Source organism: Schistocerca serialis, chromosome 8 (assembly GCF_023864345.2).
Source record: "Schistocerca serialis cubense isolate TAMUIC-IGC-003099 chromosome 8, iqSchSeri2.2, whole genome shotgun sequence".
Classification (NCBI taxonomy): Eukaryota; Metazoa; Arthropoda; class Insecta; order Orthoptera; family Acrididae; genus Schistocerca; species Schistocerca serialis.
In genome coordinates, this window is record NC_064645.1 from 486,553,023 (window position 1) to 486,580,690 (window position 27,668).

Below are 27,668 nucleotides of genomic sequence, written 5' to 3' on the forward strand. Positions count from 1 at the left end.
AAAAATGTTAAATAAAGAGAATGATATGAAATGGTATATGTGACGAGAGTTTACTTTTAGATATTGTTTCAAGGGGGAGGGGGAAGTATGGTGAGTTACAGCTAAGCTAGTGCATGAGGGCTTCTTTATTTGTTCCATTTTTGTGATTGCTTTATCTTTGAGGTTGTAGTTGTTTAAAATTACAACAAAGAGTCAAGAACCTTTTGTTCTGTTAAAAAGTGTAGTTAGTCTCTCTGCTTTAATGTTGTATGCTACTATTCTTTCAATAAATATTAAAGTGTATAATACGAGAGTACAACTGTTTTTTCTACCCAACAAAATGCACCATTGGAAATCATAAACATACTTAATTGGTCAGTGTCATCCAAGACGGTTTCAGCTGAATTTACCAATTACTTTCTTACACCATAAGGGGAAGTAGAATGGCAGTACGGACGCCTCAGATTTGAGCTGAGTGTTTGTGTAAACATTACATTTGTAGTAAAACTAATTAATGAATATTGCTTGAAAAAATTGAAGAGTGACTAAAAGGCGATCTGATGGTGATATAGATTGTCCCATTTTTGATTGTACAATAACAGTTTGATGTTCGAAATTTAAGTATACGACATTCTCAGTAAGTCTTTTATATGGGCAATGTCCACTGATTTTATTTCATTCAATAGTGCTTCTTGATAACACATATATGCACACACCGGTATTCATTTATTCAATGGGACTTTTTTCCTTAAATTAATTTTTGTCGCCATTTTCCTTCAGTAAAAATAATGCAGTGACAGTGACGCCTGCTCTGGTTTTTAAGCACAACATTTTAATTTTTCCACTTGTCTATCTCACAATGCGGTGCTAGTGGAAACACTTCTGCAAGTACTTGCAGCATGTTCCTGGAACTAACTTGCCCAACTCACTTGCAAAAATAAACTTATGCATGTTTTTACTCTAAAGTGTCTGCATCAGTGGGTACTTGCAGAAGTGTAGTTGACACATGCACGGTGGTAGTCTATTTCTTTGTATTTGTGTGTATTTACTTTGATCGTTTTCTTCTAGATGCAGGCCGCAATCTCGATCAATTTCAGTAAAGACATCGTTAGATGGAGCTTATTTTATTCAGCACAATAAAAAATTAATTATGTAACTTAAATTTTTTTTTAGATGATAATACTTTATGACTATCCCACATAGCCAGTACAGCACATACTACACTGACTTATTTTGTTTAGTAAGTAACATTTGACAGAAAAACAGCATCAACTGAACCTTAGGATTCAACAACAAGCAAAACCACATAATTTTAATAAAGTTATTCTTGAAATAAAACAGCGTATTATTACCATGGTAGTTGACACTATAGATGGCCCAGTATTATGAATGAAGTTATGGGAACTCGCTTATTATATTTTATCCAATAAATAATATAATTGCCAAGTTATGTAACGAAAAAGATAAAATAGAAACAAAAGTAAACAACTGTAACCATGCTAAATGCGGCAAAGTTACTTTTGTATAGCCAGCTATGTGTCCGCTGGCGAAGTGGATTAGTAATATCGCCACATACTAAACTCTCTATTTTAAGAACCACAATATCGCATTTATATCTTTCCAGTAATCATTATTCAACAAGCGAAAAGAGTGTCGAAGTTGTTAAAAGAAAAGAAAAAAATCCTTGACGTCTATATTTATGTGCTGCTCCATGACTCTGCTGTCAATATCTTTATTCTTGGCTTGTGTGTAACTTCTGTTTTTTCTTTCAGTAAATATGTTTTTTTTCGTATCCAGGGTGTAATTACAAAGCTAATAAAATGTTTTCTTGCCTTTAAATAATATTTTTCATCAGAAGTCTTTCCCAAGAACATTTATGATAGACACATGAGCAATTGTTGTACACTCTCTCCGTCCGATTTTTAGGGAACACACAGTGCAAACGTCTTGATTTATCTGAGTTTTGCCGTGCCACGCTGAATAAAACACGATTTTTTGGAATGATGTCGTTCTTCGAAGATATTCAGGTCGACCACCGATATTATAATCGAAGGCATTGAGATAAATAACGTCTTTGCATTTGTTTACAGTTTTTCACTACGGTATTGCCGCGAAATATGAGTTGTGATGATGTCGTAGAACAGTTTTATGGAGTTTACCTGTTATACTGCATGAACCCGAAATATAAAGGAAGGACGTATATTGGCTACACAGTGGATCCTAATAGAAGAATAAAACAGCATAATAAAGGAAAACAAGCAGGTGGTGCTTGGAGAACAAATAATCATGGACCATGGTAAGCCACCATTTCGTGGTTTGATATCCAGTTTGTATGTATCTGAAGAAAGTGATTGACATCAGTAAATCCCGTGTAGTTTATGCGTTCCATAAGTTACTTTAAACAATGTCTGTGCATGTATTTATAAACAAGGACAAGTGTGAATATAAAACTAAAGTAATTGACACTGGTTTCCCTGATCACAAGGGTATCAAATTGAGTTTAAATGTCACATTTTACAAGGACCCTGTTGTCAATAACAATTACAGAGAAAGGAGATTTATAAAAGATGACAGCATAAGAGTTTTTAATTACATTCTGGGAAATAACAACTGGGGCAGTGAATCAAGTGGTGATGTCAACACAAATTTTCATTCATTCCTTGAAAGCTACAAACACTGCTTCGATGTTGCGTTTCCTATAAAAAGAGTCAAAACTAAACATAAAACCAAAACATGGGTTACACAGGGGTTTAGAAAGTCACCAGACACACTCAGAAAGTTAAATAAATCAGCCAGGAAGAATGTAGCACTGAAAGCACATGTGAAATGTTATAGAAGCCTGTACAAGAAAGTAATAATTGCAGCTAAGAAGCTTGATGATGATTCATATATTGAGAAAGGTAACAACAAAATGAAGTCAACTTGGGAGGTAATAAATAAAAATATAGGTAGACACAAAAGAAAAGATAACAGCTTTGTCATTAAAAGTGGGGGTAAAACTGTTAAGGACCCACGTCAGATTGCCAACATGTTAACAAACATTTCACAAATATAGCCATAAATTTAATTAAAACTAAATGCAATTCCAATAGCAGGGTAAAAATCCCCATGAATGACATGACAAATTTCCCTTATCCAGTAAATGAATCAGAGGTACTAAATGCTATAAATAAGTTAAAAAATAAAATACCATGTGGGTGTGATGGGATTCCTGACAAAGTCATTAAGCAAAGTGCAAGAAACATAGCCTCGCATCTCACTGAAATTATAAATGAATCTTATATGACAGGGGTGTTTCCATCAAAACTTAAAATGTCAACTATAAAGCCACTTTACAAGTACGGTGGTAAATATGATGTTAGTAACTTTAGGCCTTTATCAATGTTGTCAGGTTTCTCAAAAATAATAGAAAGGATAATGTATCATAGACTATACAAATTTCTTATTAAGAATAGAATATTGGTTAATGCGCAAAAAGGTTTCCGTAAAAATAAATGAACTGAAACTGCTATCTTCAATTTTTTGCAACTTGTTCGAAATTCCATAAATAGAAAGGAATTAAATTGTGGATTGTTTTTAAACTTATCAAAGGCCTTTGATGTCTCCGACCATAAGTTACTGCTTACGAAGTTATATGCCTATGGGATACGTGGAGTTGCCCACAAATGGTTTGAATCATATCTGTCGGACAGGTATCAGAAGGTGGAGATAAGCCATGCAGATAGGACATATTCATCAAGATTCGAGAGAGTTTTGTACGGAGTACCCCAGGGATCTGTATTAGGGCCATTAGTGTTTTTAATATTTATCAATGACCTACCAAGTCAACTATCTGAAGCAGAGGCAGTACTGTTTGCTGACGATACAAGTTTGTTTGTTAAAGCAAATAGTGAAGCTGACTTACAGGAAAAAGTCACATTAGCAACAGATGAAGCAGACAGATGGTTTAATGAAAACTGAATCATTGTGAATGCCAAAAAAAAACAACGTGAATCAACTTCAGACATATTACAAATAAAATAAAAACTAACCTTACAGTAGAAATGGGTAAGTGTAAGATTGAACAACCATCATACACTAAATTCTTGGGAGTATGAATTGATGAACACTTAAGATGGGAAAAGCATGTAATATTATTGAACAAAAAATTAAGTCAAACATGTTATATATTTAGAATGCTTAAAAGCTCATGTAATATTAAAACAGTGTTGTGTGTTTCTTTCTCATTCATGCACAATTTATTAAGATACAGTGTACAGTTTTGGGGGAACAACAGTCTAACAAAACATTCATTTAGACTACACAAGAAGGCAGTCAGAATAATAAAAGCTATAGGATATAGAGACTTGTAGGCATGCTTTCAAAGAATTAAAAAATCATGACACTACCATCCTTATACATATACGAAAGCATATGTTTCTTAAAAGAACATGAGGAATTTTTTACATTAAACAGAGAATTTCACAACTACAAAACAAGGAATAGGAATGATTTCCACAGAGAAATTCATAAAACAGCTATGTATCACGAAAGTGTACTATACCAACCCAAAATCCTCCACAGTGCTCTCCCCAAAGAACTAAATATAATACCAAAACTGCACATATTTAAAAGAGATTTAAAAAACATGTTATTGAGCAATAGTTTTTACAGTATTGAAGAGTTTATGAATCATTGACAATAAAAGTGCAGTTAATATTTCCCTGACATAATAAATATGTGTAATTGCTCACATTTAAATACTTGCTGTTTCTATGAAAGTGTGAAACAGGGTTCATGTAAGAATGAAAATAATCTTTGATGTGAGAATCACTAGCTTTTTTTTTTTTTTTTTTTTTTTTCTTCTACGTTGTTATCCTGCTTGTATATTTTAATGTTAATGTTCTTATAGTTCTATTAAAATTGTAATGTCTAAGTGACAAGTAAATTCAATTACAAATTTTCATGTGCATGTATTTTAAATTGTAATGTTTATTGGCAAGTCCTATGTCATTTTGATGATGTACTACAAGGACGCTAATAAATTGAATTGAATTGCAGTAAGGCAGTACAGGTGACCCATACAATGAAGGCTTTCGTGAACGAATGCCTTAGTTGCTAATGAGCCTTCCGGTTTGTATGGCCATGGTTCATGAAACATTTCCGTTCCGTTGTTTTTTGTAACCATTTCAACTATACTCGTTATGTGCTTTGGGGATAGTTAATGGACCCTTCATTGTATTGTTCAGTTGTGGTTGGTCATATGCCCACTTACCTGCTGTGAAGTGTCAGGTGGTGTGTATTTCAAGTGAGTAGTTGTGATGAGTGCTTTGTTTAGTGCTGTAAGTTTTCGTGAGTCAATAGTCGAGGATGAAATAATGCCTACAACGTTATTATAGAAGCAGTGGCCTCACTGAGTTAGAGCACTGCCATAAGTACTAAATGTTCCCATTAACTGAAAAACAGCAGAGGCGTTTCAGCTTTAACACAAGACATTGGCACAGAGCTTGACAATTCCCATTAAATCATATAGGCCAACTGAACAAAACTTTCTTCCGTGGCTAGTATTCCAACTGGGTACCTCGACCTTGCATTGAGGAAGGTGCAGTGGCTCATTTGACCTGATTGCCACGCCCCCCCCCCCCCCCCATAACCACATGATGCCAAGAATCTAACAGAAAATAAAATTAATTTCAAACACAATGTTTAATCATGTTTGCCGGGCAATTCGTACTTTATAGAAAGAGTAGCTTAAGATTAATGTTAAGACAGTCATGTAAGTTACCATATTTTTCATTTACAAAGTGTGTTATGATTTTACACATAGTCAGAGGTTGTTTTTATGGGCCTTGGAATATACCAACTGCAGTCTGGTTTGTGCACAAGTTTTAGATAATGTCTGTCCTTGTATTTTCGGCGTAATGAGTTGTAAAATATGCTGAAATATAGTAATAATCTTAATGACTTAATAGCCAGTAAAAACTGTAAATTTGTGGATTACATTGAATAGTCCTGCTTGAAACTCCAGTTCTATGGGAAAATTTGTTGTATTTTAACAGTATCATTCATAAAAACTAGGCTCATGTTTATTTTATTTATTTATTCCATATTCCATTAATCCGTATTATGATACATCACAAGGATGTGGACCGAGTCATGATTACATAACATAGATATAATACATGTATATAAAATGACAAAAATGTACCATAAAATGATGAGTAAACTTGACAGTTAAAATCAAATCAAGGGTATAGTTCAAGTAACATAAAACAATTACTGAAAATGAAAATATAGTACATTCTCCAACTTACAGTTAAGATGAGTTATAGCAAAACACATCAAAACAAAGTTTTAAGAATATAAATACCAATGGCAATACGATTTATAAAAAACAAAAACAAAAAAAATTGCTTTATCTGCAGGTACTCATCAAGAGAGTAGAAGGAAATTACCATTAGGTATTCTCTTAATTTATGTTTAAAAGTAGGTAAAACAATTAATATGAACTTTAATATCTGAAAGAAGCAAGTTGAAAATTTTTGTGACAGAATAATGAACACCTTTTTGTACAAGACTTAAATGTTTCAGATCCCTATTAAATCTTTTTTTGACATAGTATCATGATCATGACATTCACTATTAATTTTAAGAAGAGACTGGTTATTAGAAATATAAATCATCAAAGAAAATATGTATTGAGAGGTGGCTGTTATTATTTGTAATTTACGGAACAGATTTCTGCAACCATATCTTGGATGAACACCGCTCATGATTCTCACAGCTCTCTTATGTGCAGTAAATATTTCTTTGGCTAAAGGCTGGTTACCCCAAAATATTATGTCATATGACATGATAGAATGAAAATAACCAATGTAGGCAGCTTTGATAGCGTCCACATCACCAACGGGGCTGATTACACACAGAGCATAAGTTGCCATCTATGCAAGTCTAGGATGTGCACAGACCTGTTCAACTTGCCATCAATTATAATGCCCAAGAACTTAGATGATTCAGATCGTAGTATATTTACTTTACCACTGTTTAAGTGGCATACTTCATTTTCTTGTTGCGATGTATGAAATTGCATAAATTGAGTTTTTTCAATATTTAGAATTAGTCCATTGCACTTAAACCAGTGTAGGATGTCAACAAGTATGTCATTATATTTATTTTCTAGGTCATTGATGGTTTGACTTTCAAGCAGAATAGTGGTATCCTCTGCAAAAAGAGTAAATTTACACTCTGTGTCTGTACAAAGTGGGAGATCATGGATGAAGATAAGAAAAAGCAAAGGTCCCAAAATGGACACTTAAGGCACTCCACACATTCATGTACCCCAATCAGATGAGACAGATCCATCATCGGCACCATTAATTTATCACCTTCTGTTATCTGTTTTGTAGATATGATTCAATCCACCTACCAATGCTACCTCTCAAGCCATCTCTAAGAGAATGTTGTGGTCTACACAGTCAAAGGCCTTTGACAAGTCATAGAACCTTCCAATAGGTGACATTTTATTATCTATTAACCCTAAAATTTCATTTGTGAGAGAAAAAATAGCCTGCTCAGTTGACCATCCGTTTTGAAAACAAAACTAGTTTCTGTTGAGTATGTTGTTGTTAAGATGTTCTACAGTTCTCTTACACATTAGCTTCTCCAATACTTTTGAGAAACTGCTTAGTAGTGATATTGAACGGTAGTGGGATAAATTGGTTTTGTCATCCTTCTTGAAGAATGGTTTCACAACAGCAAGCTTTAATCTCTCTGGCAACACCTTTCTGCATACACTCATTAAAAATGTGACACAGGACTTTGCATATGTGGTCACTGCAATGCTTCAGAATTTTAGGTGAAATGTTGTCAAAACCTCTGGAATTGTTATTTTTTAAGACCTTGATGGTATTTTTAACTTCAGTAATAGTGACAGGGGCAATACAAATTGGGTCATATGTGTTTGGGATTAGCTCTTTGTAATAAACACATAACAGCATTTAAGGAATCCCTACCACATACATGTTCTGCTGCAGTTAAGAAATAATTGTTCAATATGTTTGATACTGTTGCATGATTATGAATAACCTCATCATTACAGCTTATCTGTATGGTATTAACATTCTTGTTACTCTTGCCACCTTCATAACATTTTAGACTAGGCTACTTTTATTTTGTTCTTGGATTTGTGGTTATCATGTATATACGAACAAACATGGCAGACATACATGTTGTGCACCGAGAATCATCTGAAACAAAGCCACACCATGGAGACCCCCCTCCCCTCCCCATCCCCCCCCCCCCCCCACACACACACTCACGGCAGAGGAAATCTACATCACATGAGTTCATAATTATTGTGCCAGCAAGGTGGTTGTAGGCGCTGACAGGTGCGAGAAGTGGGCGCATTGGAATCTGCGGTGCAAGGGTCCCGTGGTTCCAGTGGCTGTGCAGGCGGAGACTTCGGCCAAAGACAGGTTGGTGAGTGACCACACCGGTTTCAGTCAATTAACAGACACAGTCTGCGGTCGTCCGCATAGGTGGATGACGAACGTGTTCGCACTGCGACGTAGCACACAGTAAGGGCCCGAATAAGGCAGCTGCAAGGTTGTTCGCACAGTGTCGTCCCGCAGCATCACAAAGTTGCACAAAGCAAGGTCCTTGTGGACAAACACAGGCAGGTTGGAGTGAGGACATGGAAGGGGGGGGGGGGGGGGGGGGTGTGGAGACATGCGACGTGTGTACAAACCCATTCAACCAGAGCAGGAAGATCCACGGTAGCAGCTGACGGTAAATACTCAACGAACTTGGTGGGAAGGAGGAGGGGTTCACCATATAGAATCTCAGCGACCAAGGCATTCAAGTCTTCTATATGGGCCAAGCAAAGACCCAGCAGAACCCACCAGAGGGCCTCAGACCATAGACCACCATGCCACATAAGTGTGGCCTTGAGCGTGCGGTGCCACCATCTGACCAGGCCATTCGCCTGTGGTTGGTAAGTCGTGGTGTGAAATTTGGCAAAGCCACAGAGTTCGCAGAGTCGTGCAAAGAGGGCGAACTCAAACTGCCGTCCCTCGTCGGTCGTGAGAGACGGGACAGCCGAAACGAGCAACCCACACTGAGACGAAAGAACGGGCGGTGGTCTCAGCCGTGATGTCAATAAGAGGGACCGCCTCGACCCAGCAGGTCATGCGGTCGATGATCGATATGATGTATCTGTCATCCTCGGAAGGGGGAAGGGGTCCAACAACATCGTTATGGACATGCCAAAAACACCCCTTTGGAATGTCAAACTTGCCCAATGGAGGTTGATTATGCTTGCTGACCTTGGTGCGCTGGCACAAGACGCACGCATGGGTCCAAGTGTGGCAGTCGTGCTTCACGGCGGGCCAGACGAAGCGCTCTGTAACCAGCCACGTTGTGGCTCGCATTCCAGGGTGGGCCAAGCCGTGCAAGGCAGTAAAGACCCCGTGACGAAGGGGGTTAGGGACCAGGGGGCGGGGTGTGCCCGTAGAAGTGTCACAAAGGACAGAGATCATCGACCCATGTAGTATATGGGGCTGGACAGAGTGTGATGACTCATTGTCTGAAATTCACTGTATATCATCGTCTTCGGTCTGAAGTCGGGCAAGCTCCTCCAGATTCAGCGGTGCGGTTAGCGTGCGGATGCGGGAAAGGTAGTCCGCCACAACGTTCTCCGCGCTGCAGATATAGCATGCGTAGTCCATATGGTGGAAACGCCTAGGCGGAAGGTCCTTAGCTTATGTATGGCATCCACAAGTGGCTTGTGATCTGTATAGATTGTGAAAGGTCACTACAGAAATGCTTAATCACCTCGTAGATTGCAAGGAGCTCACGGTTGAAAGCCGACCAATTACGCTGTCTCTTTTTCAGTTTCTTTGAAAAGAAGTGGAAGGGTTGGGTGGAGTCACAGTGTGCTGTAGTAAAGCAGTGCCCACAGCTTAGTCATGGTGTTAGTTGTGATCAGACATGGCCCTCAGGATCAGGGTGGGCAAGTGTGATGGCCTTGGCAAGGGCAGTTTTAAAGTTACCAAATGTGTCAAGCATGGGTTTGGTCCACTCCAACTTCCGTTTCCCAGTGGTGTTTTTGCCGAAGAGGGTGTTGGTGAGGGCCATTTGGATGGAGGCAGCCTAAGGAATATGGCAGCAATAAGTTAGCCATACCCAGGAAACGCCGGAACTGAGCATAATCCTTAAGGAGAGGGAGATCAAGTATGGTTTTGACATGAGAACTCGTCGGTTGGAGGCTATCGGCATAGAGAATATGGCCTAGGAAGGTCACTGATGTGGACCACAGATGAGATTTCTCATGATTGATCACCACACCATTGGCAGTGAGGGTCGAACGAACCGCATCGAGGTGAACTTGATGCTCCTCAATGGAGGAGGAAAGATCAGTATATCATCTAAGTAAGCATAAGCAAATGGCAGAGGGAGCAAAATGGAATCAATGGACCGCTGCCATGTTTGCGCTGCATTTTTCAGTCCATAAGGCATGTAACAGTATTTAGAGAGGCCAAAGGGTGTGATGATGGCTGTCTTAGGGATATCCGGTGGATGCCTAGGGATCTGATGGTATGCCTTGGAATAATCTGAAACAGAGAAAAATTTAAAACCATATAGTAATTGGGTTATATCCTGTATATGAGGAACAGGATAGCTATCAATAGTGGTGCGAGTGTTACGGGACCTGTAGTCCGCGCACATGCGTAAGGTGCCGTCCATCTTAGGAACAAAGTGAAAGGGAGAAGACCAGTTGCTATCGGAGGGGCAGAGGACACCCAGAGCAAACGGATTCTGAAGGATCTGCATGGCGCGCAGAAGTTTGGATGCATTAAGGCGCCGGTCACAGGTTCGAATCCTGCCTTGGGGGCTTGGATGTGTGTGATGTCCTTAGGTTAGTTAGGTTTAAGTAGTTCTAAGTCCAGGGGACTGATGACCTCGGATGTTAAGTCCCATAGTGCTTAGAGCCATTAGAACCAGTAAGGCACCTGGCCTTATAACGTACAGGTGGACCGTCGGTGGTGTGAATCCTATGACAAGTGCCATTGTTGTTGGCTGATACTCGCATAGGAGGGTCAGCAATAGGGGTCAAGAAGCTATCCGCAGGCAACGTCGGTTCACTGACTTTGGTGAACAGGGGCAGCGTAGGTGGGGTGTCAGCTGTAGTCGGAGATGGAAGATGCGATGCAGGAGCGAAGCATGCAGATGCAACTTGTAGATTTGTCAGCAGCGGTGAGAAAAAAACAGCAGGTGGTGAAACACTCGACACAGGAACAGATTGGCGAGAAGACACTGTAGAGGCGTGTGATGGACCGCCTCGCTGCATGGCTGCAGACAGGTATGGTACACCGTGCATGTGGCAATTCAGCAGAGGCGATGTGGGCGTGTAAGGCATCATTTTGGGTGCAGTGATAGTCGATTTGTTAGCGCATGTGTGACAGATCAGAGAGCCGTGTAGTAATGCACTTGATCAGGGAAGCACATGTGGAAAGTATAACCAAGGAGGCGGAGAGCGAAGTTGTGCTGCACTCATGTGAGTAGGGAACAGTAGAGCCAGATGCGTAGCAGCCTGGAGGTCTGCTGAAAGTTCGTGATGGTGTAGGAAATCCAACCCCATCAAAGGTTCACCCACATCGGCAATGTGGAAGGTCCAAGGGTAGATGTGAACCGGTGATAGGTGAAGAGACATCTTTACGGAGCCATGGACCACAATTGGGGGGGAGGGGGGGGAAGCTGCTACGATACTGTGCAAATTAGAACGCAGGTAACAGCGTAGATGAAGGATAAACCACAATATCTTTAACAGGAAGATTGTCCACATTGTCATTAGGGGTCTTGCACTGTCCATGTTGTGGCTGTTGTTGTGCTGCCACGCTGGGCGGTGACAATGTTGTTCCAGATAAGGTTAGGTGGCCACCAGTGTGGCCGGGCGTAAATAATTGTTCACTTTTAGCCAAATTCGAAGTAGGTACACTTGTCCATTCATGGTTGCAAGCATAGTTAATAGTGCCCATTACACTTGCACCGAAAGACACTAGTAGATCCGTTGTGGTGGAAACAATATGGGCTGGCACACGAAGTTCCTAACTAACGAAAACAAGCACAGTATAACTTGCAATGAGATGATGGCGGTGTCGGGCTAACCACTGTGGTTATCATATATGGTCGGTAGGCAATAACACATGTTAAGTAATGAATACGCATTTATTAATCACAGGCACAATGACCAAACATGGCAGAAGTAAAAGTTGTGTACCGAGAATCATCTGGAACAAAGCTGTCCAACGAAAATAAGAGTCAAAGATAGGGCTCTGCGCCAGAGATGCCAAAGATTTATCAATTTCTGACTTAATATACAAGCTCCTGGATTTGTTTACCACCCTTTTTAAAATTTTACAATATAGTTTATAATGAGACCTATCAAAGGGATAATTTGATACTGTTAGTGAGGCATGTAGCTTCCTCTTAGTCCTACAAGAAATTTTAATGCCTTCAGTAATCCAAGTTTGTCTTTTTTTTCCCGCCCCTTTGGAAGGCCATTTCAAATAAGAAGAAAATTCATTTAAAAAAAGGTTAAATTTAACATTAACATCTGATTTACTATACACTAGATCCCAGTCCATCTTTGCCAAATGGTAATTAAAGGCAGACATAGTTTCAGTGTTTGTAAGTCTGTAGGACCTATATGTGGGGGAGACTTTGTTGCACAAACTAATGTTATTGACTTTAAGAATTTGTCCACCATAGCCTGACAGGCCATAAATTACTTTGCTTACGCTTGCACTGTTGACTCTACTCTTGTCAATGGAAATATTATCTAAAAGGCTTACACAATTTTGTGTAACTCTAATGGGCCAGTTAACCATAGCAGTCAAGTTGTAAGAATTCACTAAATGGTCCAGCTCAGTCTTAAGGTGGTTATCGGTTAAGATGCAAAACTTCCCTGCTTTTTTTAATAGCATTTTCCCCCAAATGTGGGATGGTCTTACTTAATATTCACAGGAAATATCTACATTTCTTTGTGATATGACCGTACTGTTGCTGTTTGTTAGTTGATACTAAAATGTATGTACTGTACTTCAAAAAACTCTCACTTTTAAGTGAAGTGGTAATAAGATGACTCTCTTCTTTCAGGGAAATGGTACTGATTGTTCATGGTTTCCCCAATGACATTTCAGCTTTGAGGGTGAGTGTTACAAATAGAAGAGTTAATAAGTTAATAAGAACTTCCATAACAATTATAGTATATGCTGGTATGCCGTTCCCCAACATTGCACTAGGTGGGATGTAAACACCTATTGAAGTGGTTCGGGTGATGTAAAGTTGCTGTACATAAAATATTTTCCTCGTCTGTGAGTATAAGAATCATATTGTGCCACTAATTGTTTAAACTACAGGTGTAAGTGGTACTGCAAGAGTTGAATTGGAGAACTGATTAGTAGAAATAGCAGTGTTTTAATACGTAGCCTACCTATTCCAAGGTTTGTTCTTAAACTGACTCAAATTTATTAACATAGGATATTATTTATGTGCAGTAACTTTAATGTTGCAGTTTGAATGGGCGTGGCAACACCCAGATAGATCAAGAAGATTGCGCCACGTGTCAAGTAAAAGTCGGATAGAGAAAGTGTATGACTACTGCCTTCGTGTTCTGTCAGAAATGTTACGTGTGGGTCCTTGGAAAAGACTTCCATTGACTGTTCGCTGGTTGAATCAGGATTATTGTAAAGATCTAAAGGTGAAATTGAGATTCTTTACAGATAGAACAACTACCTCATACTGAATGGCTATAGTGACAGATTTCATGTTTAGTTTGCTGTTTTGTTTCTGGAATAACTTAACTTTAGTTGTTTGCTGTTGCTTTTTGTAGAATCCTAAGGTTCAATTGATGCAATTCTCCTGTCTACTGTTTGTGGACTACTATTGTAGAATGTGTTGAACCAAATACAAAGGGTAATCATAGTATTGCCACTTTGAAAAGAATTAAGTTAGCCAATTATTATTATTATTATTATTATTATTATTATTATTTTACCTGTCTGCAGGTAAATGTCTGCAGTTCTGATACACATTGGAATCCCCGTGCCACACTATCGTAGCACGTTTCTAGGAGAGCCAAGACAAAAATCGCAGCCCATCTCCACTTTATCAGAGGACTGCATCTTTTTCTTGTCCCTCTGGTGATGTGTTGTGGTATTCTTTCATCAAAATTTCAGCGTATGACAGAACTGAAGATGTATATCTGCAAACAAACAATACATTACAAGGACTGTCCAGAAAGTAACAGATGTTTGGTCTATTGCGACAGTGGGATGGGCTACAGCCACCCTCTTGGTGCCATAGCATTCCTACACTCAGTACAGATCCAGCAGCAGTAGTGTGAGGTCTGTCTCTCTCCTACTTTGCCTCCTGTGATGTGTTAAAATGTGCACTGCAATAAAAACAATCCTGTCACCTGTGAAGTACATTCTGTGATTAGGTTTTTGTTGGGAAAAAACTGCTAACCGGTTGAAATTTATTGCGATCTTTGTGACGTGTACGGAAAAGGAATAATGAGTGGAAGCTGAGTGAAGCAATGGGGCATAGATTTTTAAAATGGCCTTACCATTGTTCACGATGAGGACCAAAGCAGTAGTCCTAGCTTTGTGACTGATGAAAATCAACAAATAAATTTGTGGAAATCGTCATTTCATTGTTAAGGAACTTTTGCGACATTTTCCCCAAATGTCATCATAGATATAGGGGAATGAAATTGTGGCAGAGAAGCATGCTTACCAAAAATGTTGTGCTAGGTGGGCTCCCAAACTCCAGTTTTTGAAGGCAGATGTCTAAAGAGATGGTATTTAAAAACTTGTGCCACAGTGTGATAAGTGCCTCAGTTTTAATGGTGATTATGTATAAAAGTAGCTGGAGAATGTACCATTAAAAAGTATATAGTAAAATTTGATTTTTTCATATTGTTAATTATTCCAAAAAGACTGTTACTTTCTGGATAGCCCTCATAATTATGCAGCTTTAATTTTTTGAGGTTCATTTATGTGGATGATTTGGCTTTGGCCACTCAAGAAGTCTTGAAGCCAGTGAAGAGGTACTCTCTGCAGACTTAAATGCAATGCATGAATACTTCAGAAAATGGAGAGTAACTCCAAGTCAAATGAAGACCAGTGTAAGCTGCTTTCAGCTTAACAACTGAATGGGCAATGCGAAGTTAGATATCATCTTAATTGCCAAATCCTCCACACCAAAACTTTCCAGAATATTTGGGAGTAACTCTTGATAGAAGCTTTGTAAGAAACACACAGAAGGCACTGTACCAAAGCTGTATAAGTGACTGTGGGGCACAACAATGAATACCAAAGTACAAAGGGCCTCTAAAACAAACAGAAAGACTTATGTTATCAGCAAACTAGGCAAAGTAGTGGTATCATATCTCAAAGAGGAAATTGAAACTGTTAGCTCAGGTCATGAGCACGTAGAAGAACTGTGGATCAAGTTTAAAAGAATAGTTGACAATGCAGTGGACAGATATGTACCCAGCAGAGCAGTTCATGGTGGGAGAGATCCTGCATGGTGTACAGACTACTGCATAATAAGTATAGAGGGCTATAGATAGAGAGATGCTGAATGAAATGCATTTGGCAGTTGAGAGCAATGTGTGAAGCCTTCAGTGACTAATGTCACAGAATATTGTCAAAATGTCTTTCTCAAAACCCAAAGAAATACTGATTGTGTGTACAGATGGTAAGTGGCACCAAAGTTAGTGTCCAGTCACTCATGGACAAGACAGACAGAAGTAGCAAAGCAAAAGCAGAAATGCTTAACTCAGTGTTCAAATCTTGCTTTACAAAGGAATACTCAGGAGTATGGCCCCAATTTAATCCTCATACCACTGAAAAGATGAGTGAAATAGATATTAGTGTCAGTACCATTGAGAAACAAGTCAAATCATTAAAATTGAATGAAGCCCTGGTGCTCTGTGTAATGCCCATCAGCTGCTGTACACAATTTGTGGCTGAGCTAGCCCTCTAGTTAATGGTAATATATTGTAAATAGCTCAAACAAAAATCTGTGCCCATTAGCTGGAAGAAATAATGGATCACACTTGTCTGAAAGAAGGGTAGCAGTAGTAGTCTGCAAAACTACTGCCCAATGTCCTTGACATTCATTTGCTGTAGGATCTCAGAAAATATACTGAGCTCAAACATGAGGTATCACAGACAGAACAACTTCCTCCGTGCCAACCTGCATGGGTTTCCAGACTAAATAATACCCAATTCACAGTTTTCTCACATGACATCCTGAAAGCCATGGATCAAAGCAGTCATGCGAGTGCAGTATTTCTCAATTTCTGAAAAACATATGACTCAGTACCACATCTATGTTTATTTTCAAAAGTACAATCACATGGGGTGTCAGATGAAATATGTGACTGGATTGAGGATTTCTTGGTAGGGACAACAAAACATTTATCTTGGATGTAGAGTCGCCGACAGATGTAGAAGTAACTTTGGGTGTATGTCAGGGAAGTATGTTTGGTCCCTTACTGTTCATGTTGTATGTTAATGACCTTGTGGACAATATTAATAGTAACCCCATTCTTTTTGCTGATGATGCAGTTATCTACAGTGCAGCAAAGTCTGAATGAAGCTGCTCAAGTGTTCAGTCATACCTAGACAAGATTTCAAAGTGGTGCAAAGATTGGCAACTTGCTTTAAATGTTCAGAAATGTAAAATTGTGCTGTTTGCAACATGAAAACCACACAGTATTTTATGAATATAAAATCAGTGAGTCACTATCAGAATCAGTAAAATGCAATCAGTCTACAAGGGAAATTGCTTACAAATCACCCGTGCAACATGTCTAGAATATAGCTCAAGTATGTTGGACCCATGCCAAATAGGACTAATGGTTGATATTGCACACACACACACACACAGAGAAGGGCGGCACAAATGTTCACAGTTTTGTTTGACCCAAGGAAGAGTGTCACAGAGATGCAGAAGAAACTTAACTGTCAGCCTCTTGAAGGCTGACAGAAACTGCCCTGAGGAAGTCTTCTAATGAAGTTCGAAGAACCAGCTTTGTATGACGACTCAAGGAATATACTAAGGTGCCCTACACCTCTCTTTCACAAGGGTCATGAGGACAAGTTTAAATTAATTACAGCACCCCCATAGGCATTTAAACTATCGTTCTCCCTGCACTCCATATGTGACGGAAGAGGAAAAAGCCCTAATAACTGGTACAGTGGGACATACCCTGTGCCATGCACTTCACAGTGGTTCACAAGATTATAGATGTAGAAGTAGAAGAGCTACAACACTATCATATTCTTCCTTAGGATTCCACTACTTTGCTACTGGATACTGTGCTCCAGTGTGGCTTAATAATTCTCGTGTGAGAAAAATCCATGTTCAGCTAGAAGCAACAATGAGGACAACAACAGATTGCAGCAGATCTACTCTTGATTAGTTACCACATTGAAGCTACATTATACCACCAGATCTTCGAAGACAGGATGCCCTTCTCAAGGAATATGAAAAATTAATCAAAATTCCCAAACTCCCAATCCACTCTGATGCGCCTGCACTTACAAGGACCGATTAAAATGCAGGAAACCACCTCACATATTGACGGAATCACTGCAAGTAGTGGATTTCAACATATGCAGGCAGTGGTCAGAAATGTGGAATAACATTGCCCATGGGGAATATCAAACCACTGTAAACCTGACATGAGACCAAATGACATGGCCCCCAAGGGGTCCACAACTCTTTTGTGGATACGTGTGTGGCAAGCACGGGGCCCCTAGCTAGTGCAGTTCTCCTTCCTTTCTGGGCTGCCCTACCCCCCTTCCCCATCCCTCCTCGTCCCCAATCCTTCCCCCACCCCCACCCCCCTTACCTCACCTACCGCCCCTTCACACTCCCTCTTCTTGGGAGTAATGTATCGGGCCTTCGTCCGGAGACGGACGTTTGAAAACTCCAGAATCCTGTTTCCTTTGTTTTTCTCCATCCTCATGCTTTCTTTCTCTATTGTTCTTTCCCTACGTTCACTCTTTTCCTTGCTTTCATGCCCTTACTTCTATCTCTGCCTCATTCTCCTTGCCCTATTCTTCTTGTCTTCTTTTCCGTGTCTTATTCTCTGCTTCGGTGTTCAAGATTCTTTATTCTATCCCTCTTTCTCTGTCCTCTCTTTTTCCTCCCTGTGCGTATCTGAAGGCCAACCCACGCGCTCGCACGCGTAGCCTGTGATGGGGTAACGCGTAATTCCCCGCTCTGGGTAGACAAGTAAGGCACACATGTACCCCCTGGTAAAGGCCAGGCCCAGGGAGGCGTGATTGCCTGAGTTGTTACCTTCCAAACGTGCTGATTGGTCCCTCCGTCCGTTTCTCGGGAGGTGTGACCTGAGGTGTGAACAGTCACCTAAGGCGGGAGTGCCCTCTGAGAGGGCCCCCACAAGGAAGGAGCGCGCCATCGGAGACACTGGCGAACATGGGGGATTCATCCACAATGGATTGCTCTTTTTCTTCTTCCCTGTCTTCTGCCCAAAAAAGAAAGCTAGATGAAACTCCTGTTCTGAAAATTCTACCACAAGCACCGAAGTTCCTTGTTCTCACAAGATCTGACTGTCACGATTTCTCAACAGTCAACCCTTTCGTCATTCAGGGTGTAGATGCAATTGCAAGACCAGTGAAATCTTGTACTCGGTTGTGCTACGTTACTTTGCTGTTGGAGACAGAGAGCGCCTTCCAGGCCCAAAAATTACTTCGAGCCACTCTCTTACATACATTTTGTGTACGGGTGGAGGCCCACCGCACCTTGAATTTGTCGCGTGGCGTGGTGTATACCAGGTCACTCGATGGACTAACTGTTGAGGAGATTCTGTCTTTCCTCTCCAATCAGGGAGTGACGGCCGTCTATCTGCTCATGAAAAGGGTCGACAAGGACCTCGTACCAACCCGAACCATATTCCTGACATTCGACAATGTGCAATTGCCTTCACAAATTAAAGCAGGTTATGAGATCATTTCTGTTTTGCCGTATGTACCCAGCCCTACAAGGTGTTACCAATGTCAGCAGTTTAACCATACACGGCAGTCTTGTTCAAGTGCGGCTTAATGCGTTACCTGTGGCAGGGACGCCCGTGAGGGTGACTGTCCACCTCCGTCCCCTCGTTGCATCAACTGTATGGGCGACCATGCTGCCTCCTCTCACGACTGCTTCATCTACAAAGATGAGAAAAGTATACAGGAAATTCGAGTGAAAGAGAAGGTGTCAGCCTCGGCTGCTTGCCAGTTATTCAATAGCAGAAAGTCCGCTGTGCTTCCGGCAGGTAAATACAGTACTGTTCTCGCCTCTCCTCGGCCTACCAAAGAGATGGCTACACAGACATGCGATCTAACATTTAGCGATTCGGTCATCAGATCGGCCAGTGCTAAGATCGCCCGATCAACGTCTCCTCTTCCTCCCACCAACCCTAAGGCTCAAACATCATCATCTGCTACTGCTAAGACAAGGACCTCTACATCAGATGCTCGGACCTTCAAAAAAGAACCGACACATGAAGATTTCTTGCGTGCACAAACTTCACAGCCATCAACTGTTCTTTCGACAAAACATACTTCTTCAAAGAAGGCTCATAGAAAAAAGAGTTCTCCATCTCCGCCGAGGCACGTTTCTTCTCCTGTGCCACCCAGCAGTTGCCGTCCCCGGCCATCTTCAGTTTCGCCAGGCCGCACCACTGGTTGCCGATCATCTGGCCTTTCATTGGCAGAGGAAGGTGCCCCTCCTGACCAGCTCAGGAAGGTGGCAGACACAACTGTTCAGTTGATGGACCGTGACTCACCATCTATTGATTGCAGCAGCAGTGCTCCCTCAAAGCCAGGCCCTCAGCGGCCATCGAGGTGACCCTTTCTTGTTTCTTCTTTTTCTTTTCGTTTTCATAATGACACTTCTTCAATGGAATATTTGCGGCATTCGGTCCAACCGAGAGGAACTAAAATTGATCTTTCGAATGCACTTCCCGCTTGTTGTAGGTCTCCAAGAAACGAAGTTCCGCCCATGCGATCATATTGACCTGGCACACTATACCTCTTTTTGATCTACCCCCAGTGGCAGGTATTCTGGCTCATGGAGGGGTCATGTTGCTAGTTCGGGATGATGTGTACTACGATCCAGTCACATTGCACACAGATCTGCTGGCAGTTGCTGTCCGAATTACTCTCCACACTTTCACATTTTCCATTTGTACTGTTTACACTCCATCATCGTCTGGCTTTACTAGGGCAGATATGATACAACTGATTGCTCAGCTTCCTACACCATTTTTGTTGATTGGAGACTTTAATGCCCACCATCCCCTGTGGGGCTCTCCAGCATCCTGCCCAAGAGGCTCCCTCTTGGCAGACCTTTTCAACCACCTCAATCTAGTCTGCTTAAATACAGGTGCACCTACCTTCCTTTCGGATGCAACGCATACCTATTCCCACTTGGACCTCTCAATATCCACTATCCACCTTGCACATCAGTTCGAGTGGTATGCTCTGTCTGACACATACTTGAGTGACCATTTCCCCTACGTAATCAATCTCCTGCATCACGTCCCTTCTCCACATTCCACTAGCTGGAACATCTCCAAAGCCGACTGGGGGGCTTTTCACCTCCCTGGCGACCTTCCATGATCAAAACTTCTCCAGCTGCGATAGTCAGGTCGCATACCTCACGGACTTTATTCTCACTGCTGCTGAATATTCCATCCCTCATACTTCCTCTTCTCCATGTCGAGTCCCAGTCCTCTGGTGGACTACAGCATACAGCGATGCTATTCGTGGTCGGCAATGTACTTTACGTACCTTCCAACACCACCCTACGATGGCGAACTGTATCAGTTACAAACGACTGCGTACACAATGTCGTCGTGTTATCAAAGAAAGCAAAAAGGCTTGCTGGGTGGCTTTCACGAGCTCATTCAACAGTTTTACTCCTTCTTCGATTGTCTGGGGTGGCCTGTGCCGGCTATCTGGCACCAAGGTCCACTCCTCGATTTCTGGCGTGACTGTAGCGAATGAAGTCCTTGTGGATCCTGAGGATGTCTCAAATGCCTTCAGCCACTTTTTCGTGGAGGTTTCGAGCTCTGCCCATTACTACCCTGCCTCCCTCCCCTGAAAACAAGCAGAGGAAGCACCTTCTTTCCAGTCTTTGATTCGTGAAAGTTACAGTGCCACCTTCACCGTGTGGGAACTCGAAAGTGCACTCGCCCGGTCCCGATCCTCTGCTCTGGGGCCCGATGGTATCCATATTTAGATGCTGAAGAACCTTTCTCCTGCAGGTAAAGGCTTTCTTCTTCGCGCCTGTAATTGCATCTGGACTGAAGGTCATGTTCCCACACACTGGCATGAGGCAACTGTTGTTCCCATACCCAAACCAGGAAAGGACAGTTATCGCCCCATCTCCCTTACCAGCTGTGTCTGCAAGGTGATGGAGCGCATGGCAAATTCTCAATTGGTTTGGCTCCTTGAATCTCGGCGCCTCCTTACCAATGTCCAATGTGGCTTTCGTCGGCGTCGCTCTGCTGTTGACCACCTAGCTATCTTGTTGATCTTCATTATTAACAACTTTTTGCGTAAGTGCCAGATGGTGGCTGTGTTCTTCATGGTGGCTGTGTTCTTCGATTTGGAGAAGGCTTACGACACCTGATGGAGGGCAGGCATTCTCCGCACCATGCACACTTGGGGCCTTCGTGGTCGCCTCCCTCTTTTCATTAATGCATTTTTAATGGATCAAATGTTCGGGGTACGTGTGGGTTCTGTTTTATCAGATGCCTTTTGCTGGGAGAATGGGGTGCCCCAGGGCTCCGTTTTGAGTGCGTCCCTTATTGCCATAGCTATCAATCCAATAATGGATTGCCTTCCAGCTGACGTTTCAGGCTGCCTTTTTGTGGACGGCTTTACGATCTACTGCAGCGCTCAGAGAACATGTCTTTTGGAGCGCTGTCTTCAGTGTTGTCTAGACCGTCTATATTCCTGGAGTGTCGCTAACGGTTTCCATTTTTCTGGCGAGAAAATGGTCTGTATGAACTTGTGGCGTTACAGTTTCTTCCACCATCCTTTCATCTCGGTCCCGTTGCTCTCCCATTCATGTAGACAACAAAATTTTTATGTCTTACATTTGACAGGAAACTTTGCTGGTCTCCACATGTGTCTTACGTGGTTGCTCATTGTACCTGTTCCCTAAATGTCCTCCGTGTTCTCAGCGGTACGTCATTGGGAGCAGATCGAATGGTCCTGCTTCGCTTATATCGGTCCATTGTCCGATCAAAGCTGGATTATGGGAACTTTGTCTACTCTTCTGCCCGGCCGTCCATCTTACGCTGTCTAAACTCTATCCATCATCGGGGGTTACGTCTGGCGACTGGAGAATTCTACACCAGCCCTGTTGAGAGTCTGTATGCCGAAGCTGCCACATTTCCGCTTAACTGCCGGCGCAATATGGTGCTTTGTCGGTACGCCTGCTGACTGATGTCAATGCCTGACCACCCATCATATTTCTCCTTCTTTGACGACTCTCTTGACTGCCAATAAAGGCTGTATGTCTCTACTCTGTTACCTCCTGGAGTTCGCTTTCGTTGCCTGCTTCAGCAACTTGATTTTACCCTCCTTACGACTTTTCGAGTGGGTGAGAGCCCAACGCCACCTTGGCTCCAGGCTCAGGTTCGCGTTCACCTTGAACTCAGCTCGCTCTCAAAGGAGAGGAACGCGGATTCGATATACCGCTCGAGGTTTGTCGAACTTCGTTCGAGGCTTGCTAATAACGTCTTTATGTACACAGATGGCTCCAAGACTACTGCTGACGTCAGATGTGCCTTTGTCATTGGAGATGATACCTTTCAATACCGACTCCTTGACCAGTGTTCAAGCTTTACAGCTGAGCTCCTTGCACTCTGTCAGGCTGTTCAGTATATCCGCCGCCATCGTTATTCTCCCTATGTCATCTGCTCTCATTCTTTGAGCACCATTCAGAGTCTCCGTGACCCATATTCGGACCACCCTCACATGCAACGAATTCAACGGTCCCTTCAGTCGCTAGCTGATACCGACGCTCGTGTCCTCTTTTTTTTTTTTTTTTTGTGAATTCCTGGTCACGTTGGTGTGCCTGGAAATGAAGCTGCTGATGCAGCGGCCAAGGCTGCTGTCCTCCTGCCTCGGACGGCTTCCTTTTGTGTGCCATCAACTGATGTTAGTGGGGTTCTTTGTCGGCGTGTTTCATCATTGTGGCATGAGGCTTGGTCCTCTCTCCATGAAAATAAGCTTAGGGCCATCAAACCGATCCCGACGGTTTAGACGACCTCCTCACACCCTTCCCGGCGAGAGGTGGTCATTTTGGCCAGGTTTCAGATTGGGCATTGCTGATTTAGCCACCACTACCTGTTGTCCGGTGACCCTGCCCCGCAATGCCCCTGTGGTCATACATTGACGGTGCGCCATGTTTTATTGTCCTGTCCCCGTTTTATTCACTCTCGTGCTGTCCTGTTTCTGCCGTGACCTTACAGGAATTTTTTGCTGATGACGCTCGAGCAGCTGCTCGTGTCCTTAGTTTTATTACATTGACGGACTTGTCCAAAGACATCTAATTCTTTTATTTTGTTTATCTGCGTCTTTGTAAGTACTTTCTGGTGTTGCCCCCTTGCATTTTTCTACGCTATTAGTGCACTAACGTTTGTGACTGCGCGCTTGGAAAACAGTAGAATTCATATAGGCCATGGCATCTTTATAGAAACTCTCCATTGGTCGGGAAAGACTTATCTCATTGTGACTGTGGCAGCAAACATCAGATCAACAAACACATTGTGACAAGCTGCAGCAGATGAGCTACCCTGTAAATCTAGATTATTTCTTTGAAGTGACAGAAAAAGCCTTTGAATGGATTAAAAACTTAGATATTAATTTGTAGAAATATTTTTTTTTTAAATTTCACTATTCCTGTACATTAGTTGCACTTCAGTTTATATTGTCATGCACTGAAAAATAACAAAATTTCTTGGGGTGATAATACTTTGAATACCCCTCATATGCAGTGGGGTTGGGTTAACTGAAGCGTTAGATACCCCTTTGCAACTGGTTAGACTATGTATCTTATAGCATATCAGTTAGAAGCCTAATTTTGCCATGCTTGTCTGTGACGTACATCAGAATATGTGTTGAATGTTTCTCATTGATTCTTGTGTTATTGCATAAGAAGGAAATTTCCTTGAAGGTTCTAAGTGGCCTCCCCAATCCCTTGCCTACACTTGAATAGTATCCTTTTTTTTCTGAAGAAGGAAACTGGGTCTCTTACAGTTACTTTTGCAGTTTCTTTATCTTTTTGCATGTCTGTTGCAAATACTGAGATTTGTACTTCCTGAAGGTAAGTACTGGCCATCCCAAATGATTCTTTGTGAACTTGTTAGACATTTCACATATTAGTTTATTCCTCCCATTTCCAGAAATTTTGTGTTAAAGGAAACAATTAACATGCAGATGTTTGAATAGAGTGTAAAAGTACTATTTTTTTACTTGCTGATAGAGCAGTTTAAACATTTAAGAACAACAAATGGTTCATTTAGCACATACTTCTCTTGTGGTTCAAGCTGTACTTTTTCTACCCGTGTCTTCCAATTCGGAAACAACATTCTGCTGAAGTTATCATCAGTTGCACACTGTGCATGTATTTAGTGAAATCAGAGAGAGAGTGTAGAAGAATTGTAAACATAAATAATCCAACTGTAGCCTACATATTCCAGTTTTGCAGAGACTGCTTTCAATTAGTGAACCAAGAACACTTTTAGGAATACAGTTACTATTATTCAGCAAAATTGGTATCTGATTTCATATAGTTTACTTTTCCTCTGTAGACCAATGAAAATGGTATTAGACGTGCATACATGTAGTTCAAAGCCAAATGACTTGTAAATAAAAATTGTATAAAGCTTTCATAATACAAGTATGGAATGTAAAGTTTTAAGATAAGCATGAGATAACTTGTAGAAAAATGTGAATTAAAAAGTGGAGACTTTTAGATGTGTGAAAGGGAATCTAAATATAGGTGGCAGAACAAATGTTATAACATCTTTATTATATTTTGGTTAATTGTTTCCTTTTTTTTCTTTTTTATAGGCTGTTCCACCTCTGCACATGCCAATGTCATATGGACCAGTTGTGAGTGCCAAAGTAGTGAGTGCTGACAAGGCGTCAGATCCAGAGAGCACACTGCCGCTGTGTTTATTCTGTCATGATGCTGTCTCTGATGCCAGCAGCCTTTCTTGTGTTACTCCAGGATGCCCCTTGATTGCACATATTATTTGCCTTGCTCAGCACTTCTCACAGCCTGGCCAATTATTGCCTGTGGAAGGCAATTGCCCATCCTGTAAGAGCAGCATGTTGTGGGGGGATCTAGTACGTAAGAAGAAGGGATGCTATAGTAACCTGACAGCTGCTCCTGACCCTATTTCGATCATTGATTCTCCATAAAGCTAAAATCAGTTGTGTGGAAAATATGAGAGAATTCACAATATCTTTCTTTCTGACAAGTGATTTTCGTATGAGTGCATAAACTTCTGCTTCTCTGTTGAAATGCTCAGAAATAAAATAAAGATGAGTGTTTAGTGAATCAATGTTTGAAAAGATATTTTAACTTGCTGAGAGTTGTGCGATGTGTTCATCTTGGATTAAAATCAAAGACAAATGCTTAAGTCTGTGTAAAACTTCTGTAAATGCTGGTCATGGAAGACTACATTAGAGTTAATATACTTCTTGTAGTTTCAAACATCTTTCCTTCATGTCATATGCGTATCATCCTGAATCCATCATTTTCTTTCATTTGTACAAATGGAAACATAAAATTACTATTACTGGCTGTTCCAGCTTTGGCTGTAGTTATGTGATTGATGAATTATCTTAGTACCGTGAAGATGGGACACTGCCTAAACATGCAATAAAATTTAAGTAATATCACAATAAAATAATCATTTTGTGTCATCTGTCAGTCTTAGAATTAGAAAATAAGTTGAAACTGCCTGCTATGAATTATTACTTTATGGAAATGAAACTGTAAATAAATTAGGAGTAAAACATCTTAGAGAATTCTAGCAGAAGTAAAACACTTCTAAGAAGGTTTCTTATGATACTCTTGTCATATGTATAGACAGTTGCTGCTGTAAAGTTGTAACTCTTTGACGAAAAAAATAGTTACACCATGAAGTAATTGTTTAATGACATGGTTTCCAGACTGCACAAGAAAGATCTAAAAGGACCATGATACACTACACGTAGACAACTTGAGGATAATTGAACTGACTCTCAATGGTGAAGGTTTATTTTATTGTTATTGTTTGTTCCATATGCACGCACCACACGCCTGTACCATCGCAGACAGCTTTCTCGCATTTTCTTCTGGATTGGTGCAATCCTAAAATGTTTCCGGATAATATCATTTGAAACGTGGTCCAATCGAATGATGCCACCTGTCCATCTAAGCAACCTTATATCCATGCCCCTCGTTTGTCAGTCCAGCTCTTTTGTAGCTGGCCAATGCTCAATCCCATAGAAAGCAGTGGGATGGATGACAGATGATCCTTCATCTGACGATCTTAGGTGACTCCTGCTGTTATCTACCACTTCATCCAGGCTGACTGGATTCTTGTTGACATCTTCTGCAAGCTGGCCATCAGTAGAGATTGCTGATTCGAGATACTTAAATTTTATTATTCATGGTAGTCCTCCTCTGTCAGTGTTGATGGTCCCAGCTTCCTGTGGATCCGACGTTATGTATTCAGTTTTCTTTTTGTTTAGCCATAGGCCGTATCGCACAAGTCAGTCATTCTCCTCTTGTGTTTGGTGCTAAAGATCAAGCTTGTTCTCCGCAGCCAACATGACATCATCAGTGTGGAGAGGTGCCATATTCGTGTCGTTCAGGTCTGATGTGGCAGTGTCCATCACAAGAATGAACAGCAATGGTGATAAGGCTGACCCTTGGTGTTCTCCTACTGTGATGCAGAAGTAATTAGACGCTCATGTAGCCACTTGGACATGGCTACTTGGTTCAACAGAAAGAAGCTGTAGCCAGTTAACAAGGTACTCTGCAATCCAAAGTTTCGAAGCGCTGGCCAGTTAAGATCATGCAGTACACAATCAAAAGCCTTTTTGAGTTCTATAAAAGTGAGGTGCAGTTATTTGGATTGCATCAGTCTTGCCACAATTTTTCACAAGTCCGTCTTGGTTTCTAGTGATTTGGGCTAGCTAGTTAATCCTTTTGTTGAGGTTCAAAGATCTTAATCACTTGGCTTAGTAGTCTGACCAGGTGGTAATTAGAACACTCAATGGGGTTGCCTTTTCTTAGATTGGAACAGTCATGCTTTGCTACCCGTCTTCAGCTATTCGAACTTGTCTGATCTGGTTGAAAAGATATATCAGCCAACCTGCCACGTTCCATTTTTGAGAGCACCATAAATCTGCTGGAAAATAATCAGCACTAGTGGCTTTCCCTCTCTCCTTCTCCTTCAGAGTAATCTTGACTTTGGTAGCATTAACTTCCTTGACTGGTCCTTCAACAACTGACATGATGGGTATTGGTGGATGGGGAAATTGCTTGGGCGAAACTGTCTAAAAGTAGCTCCACCAGCGTTCCCTTGCTTTTTCCAGTTGATCAGTAGC

General features: G+C 41.3%; 1 protein-coding gene across 1 annotated transcript; it reads left to right on the top strand.

Annotated features, from left to right (window-relative positions):
* Nucleotides 1-2,077: 2,077 nt before the first annotated feature.
* Nucleotides 2,078-25,626, top strand: LOC126416242 (structure-specific endonuclease subunit slx1). Its single transcript, XM_050083856.1, has 4 exons — nucleotides 2,078-2,275; nucleotides 13,114-13,165; nucleotides 13,532-13,717; nucleotides 25,134-25,626. The coding sequence occupies exons 1-4, from the start codon at nucleotides 2,097-2,099 to the stop codon at nucleotides 25,485-25,487; spliced, it is 771 nt and encodes a 256-aa protein (XP_049939813.1). The 5' UTR covers nucleotides 2,078-2,096; the 3' UTR covers nucleotides 25,488-25,626.
* The last annotated feature ends 2,042 nt before the right edge of the window (nucleotides 25,627-27,668 follow it).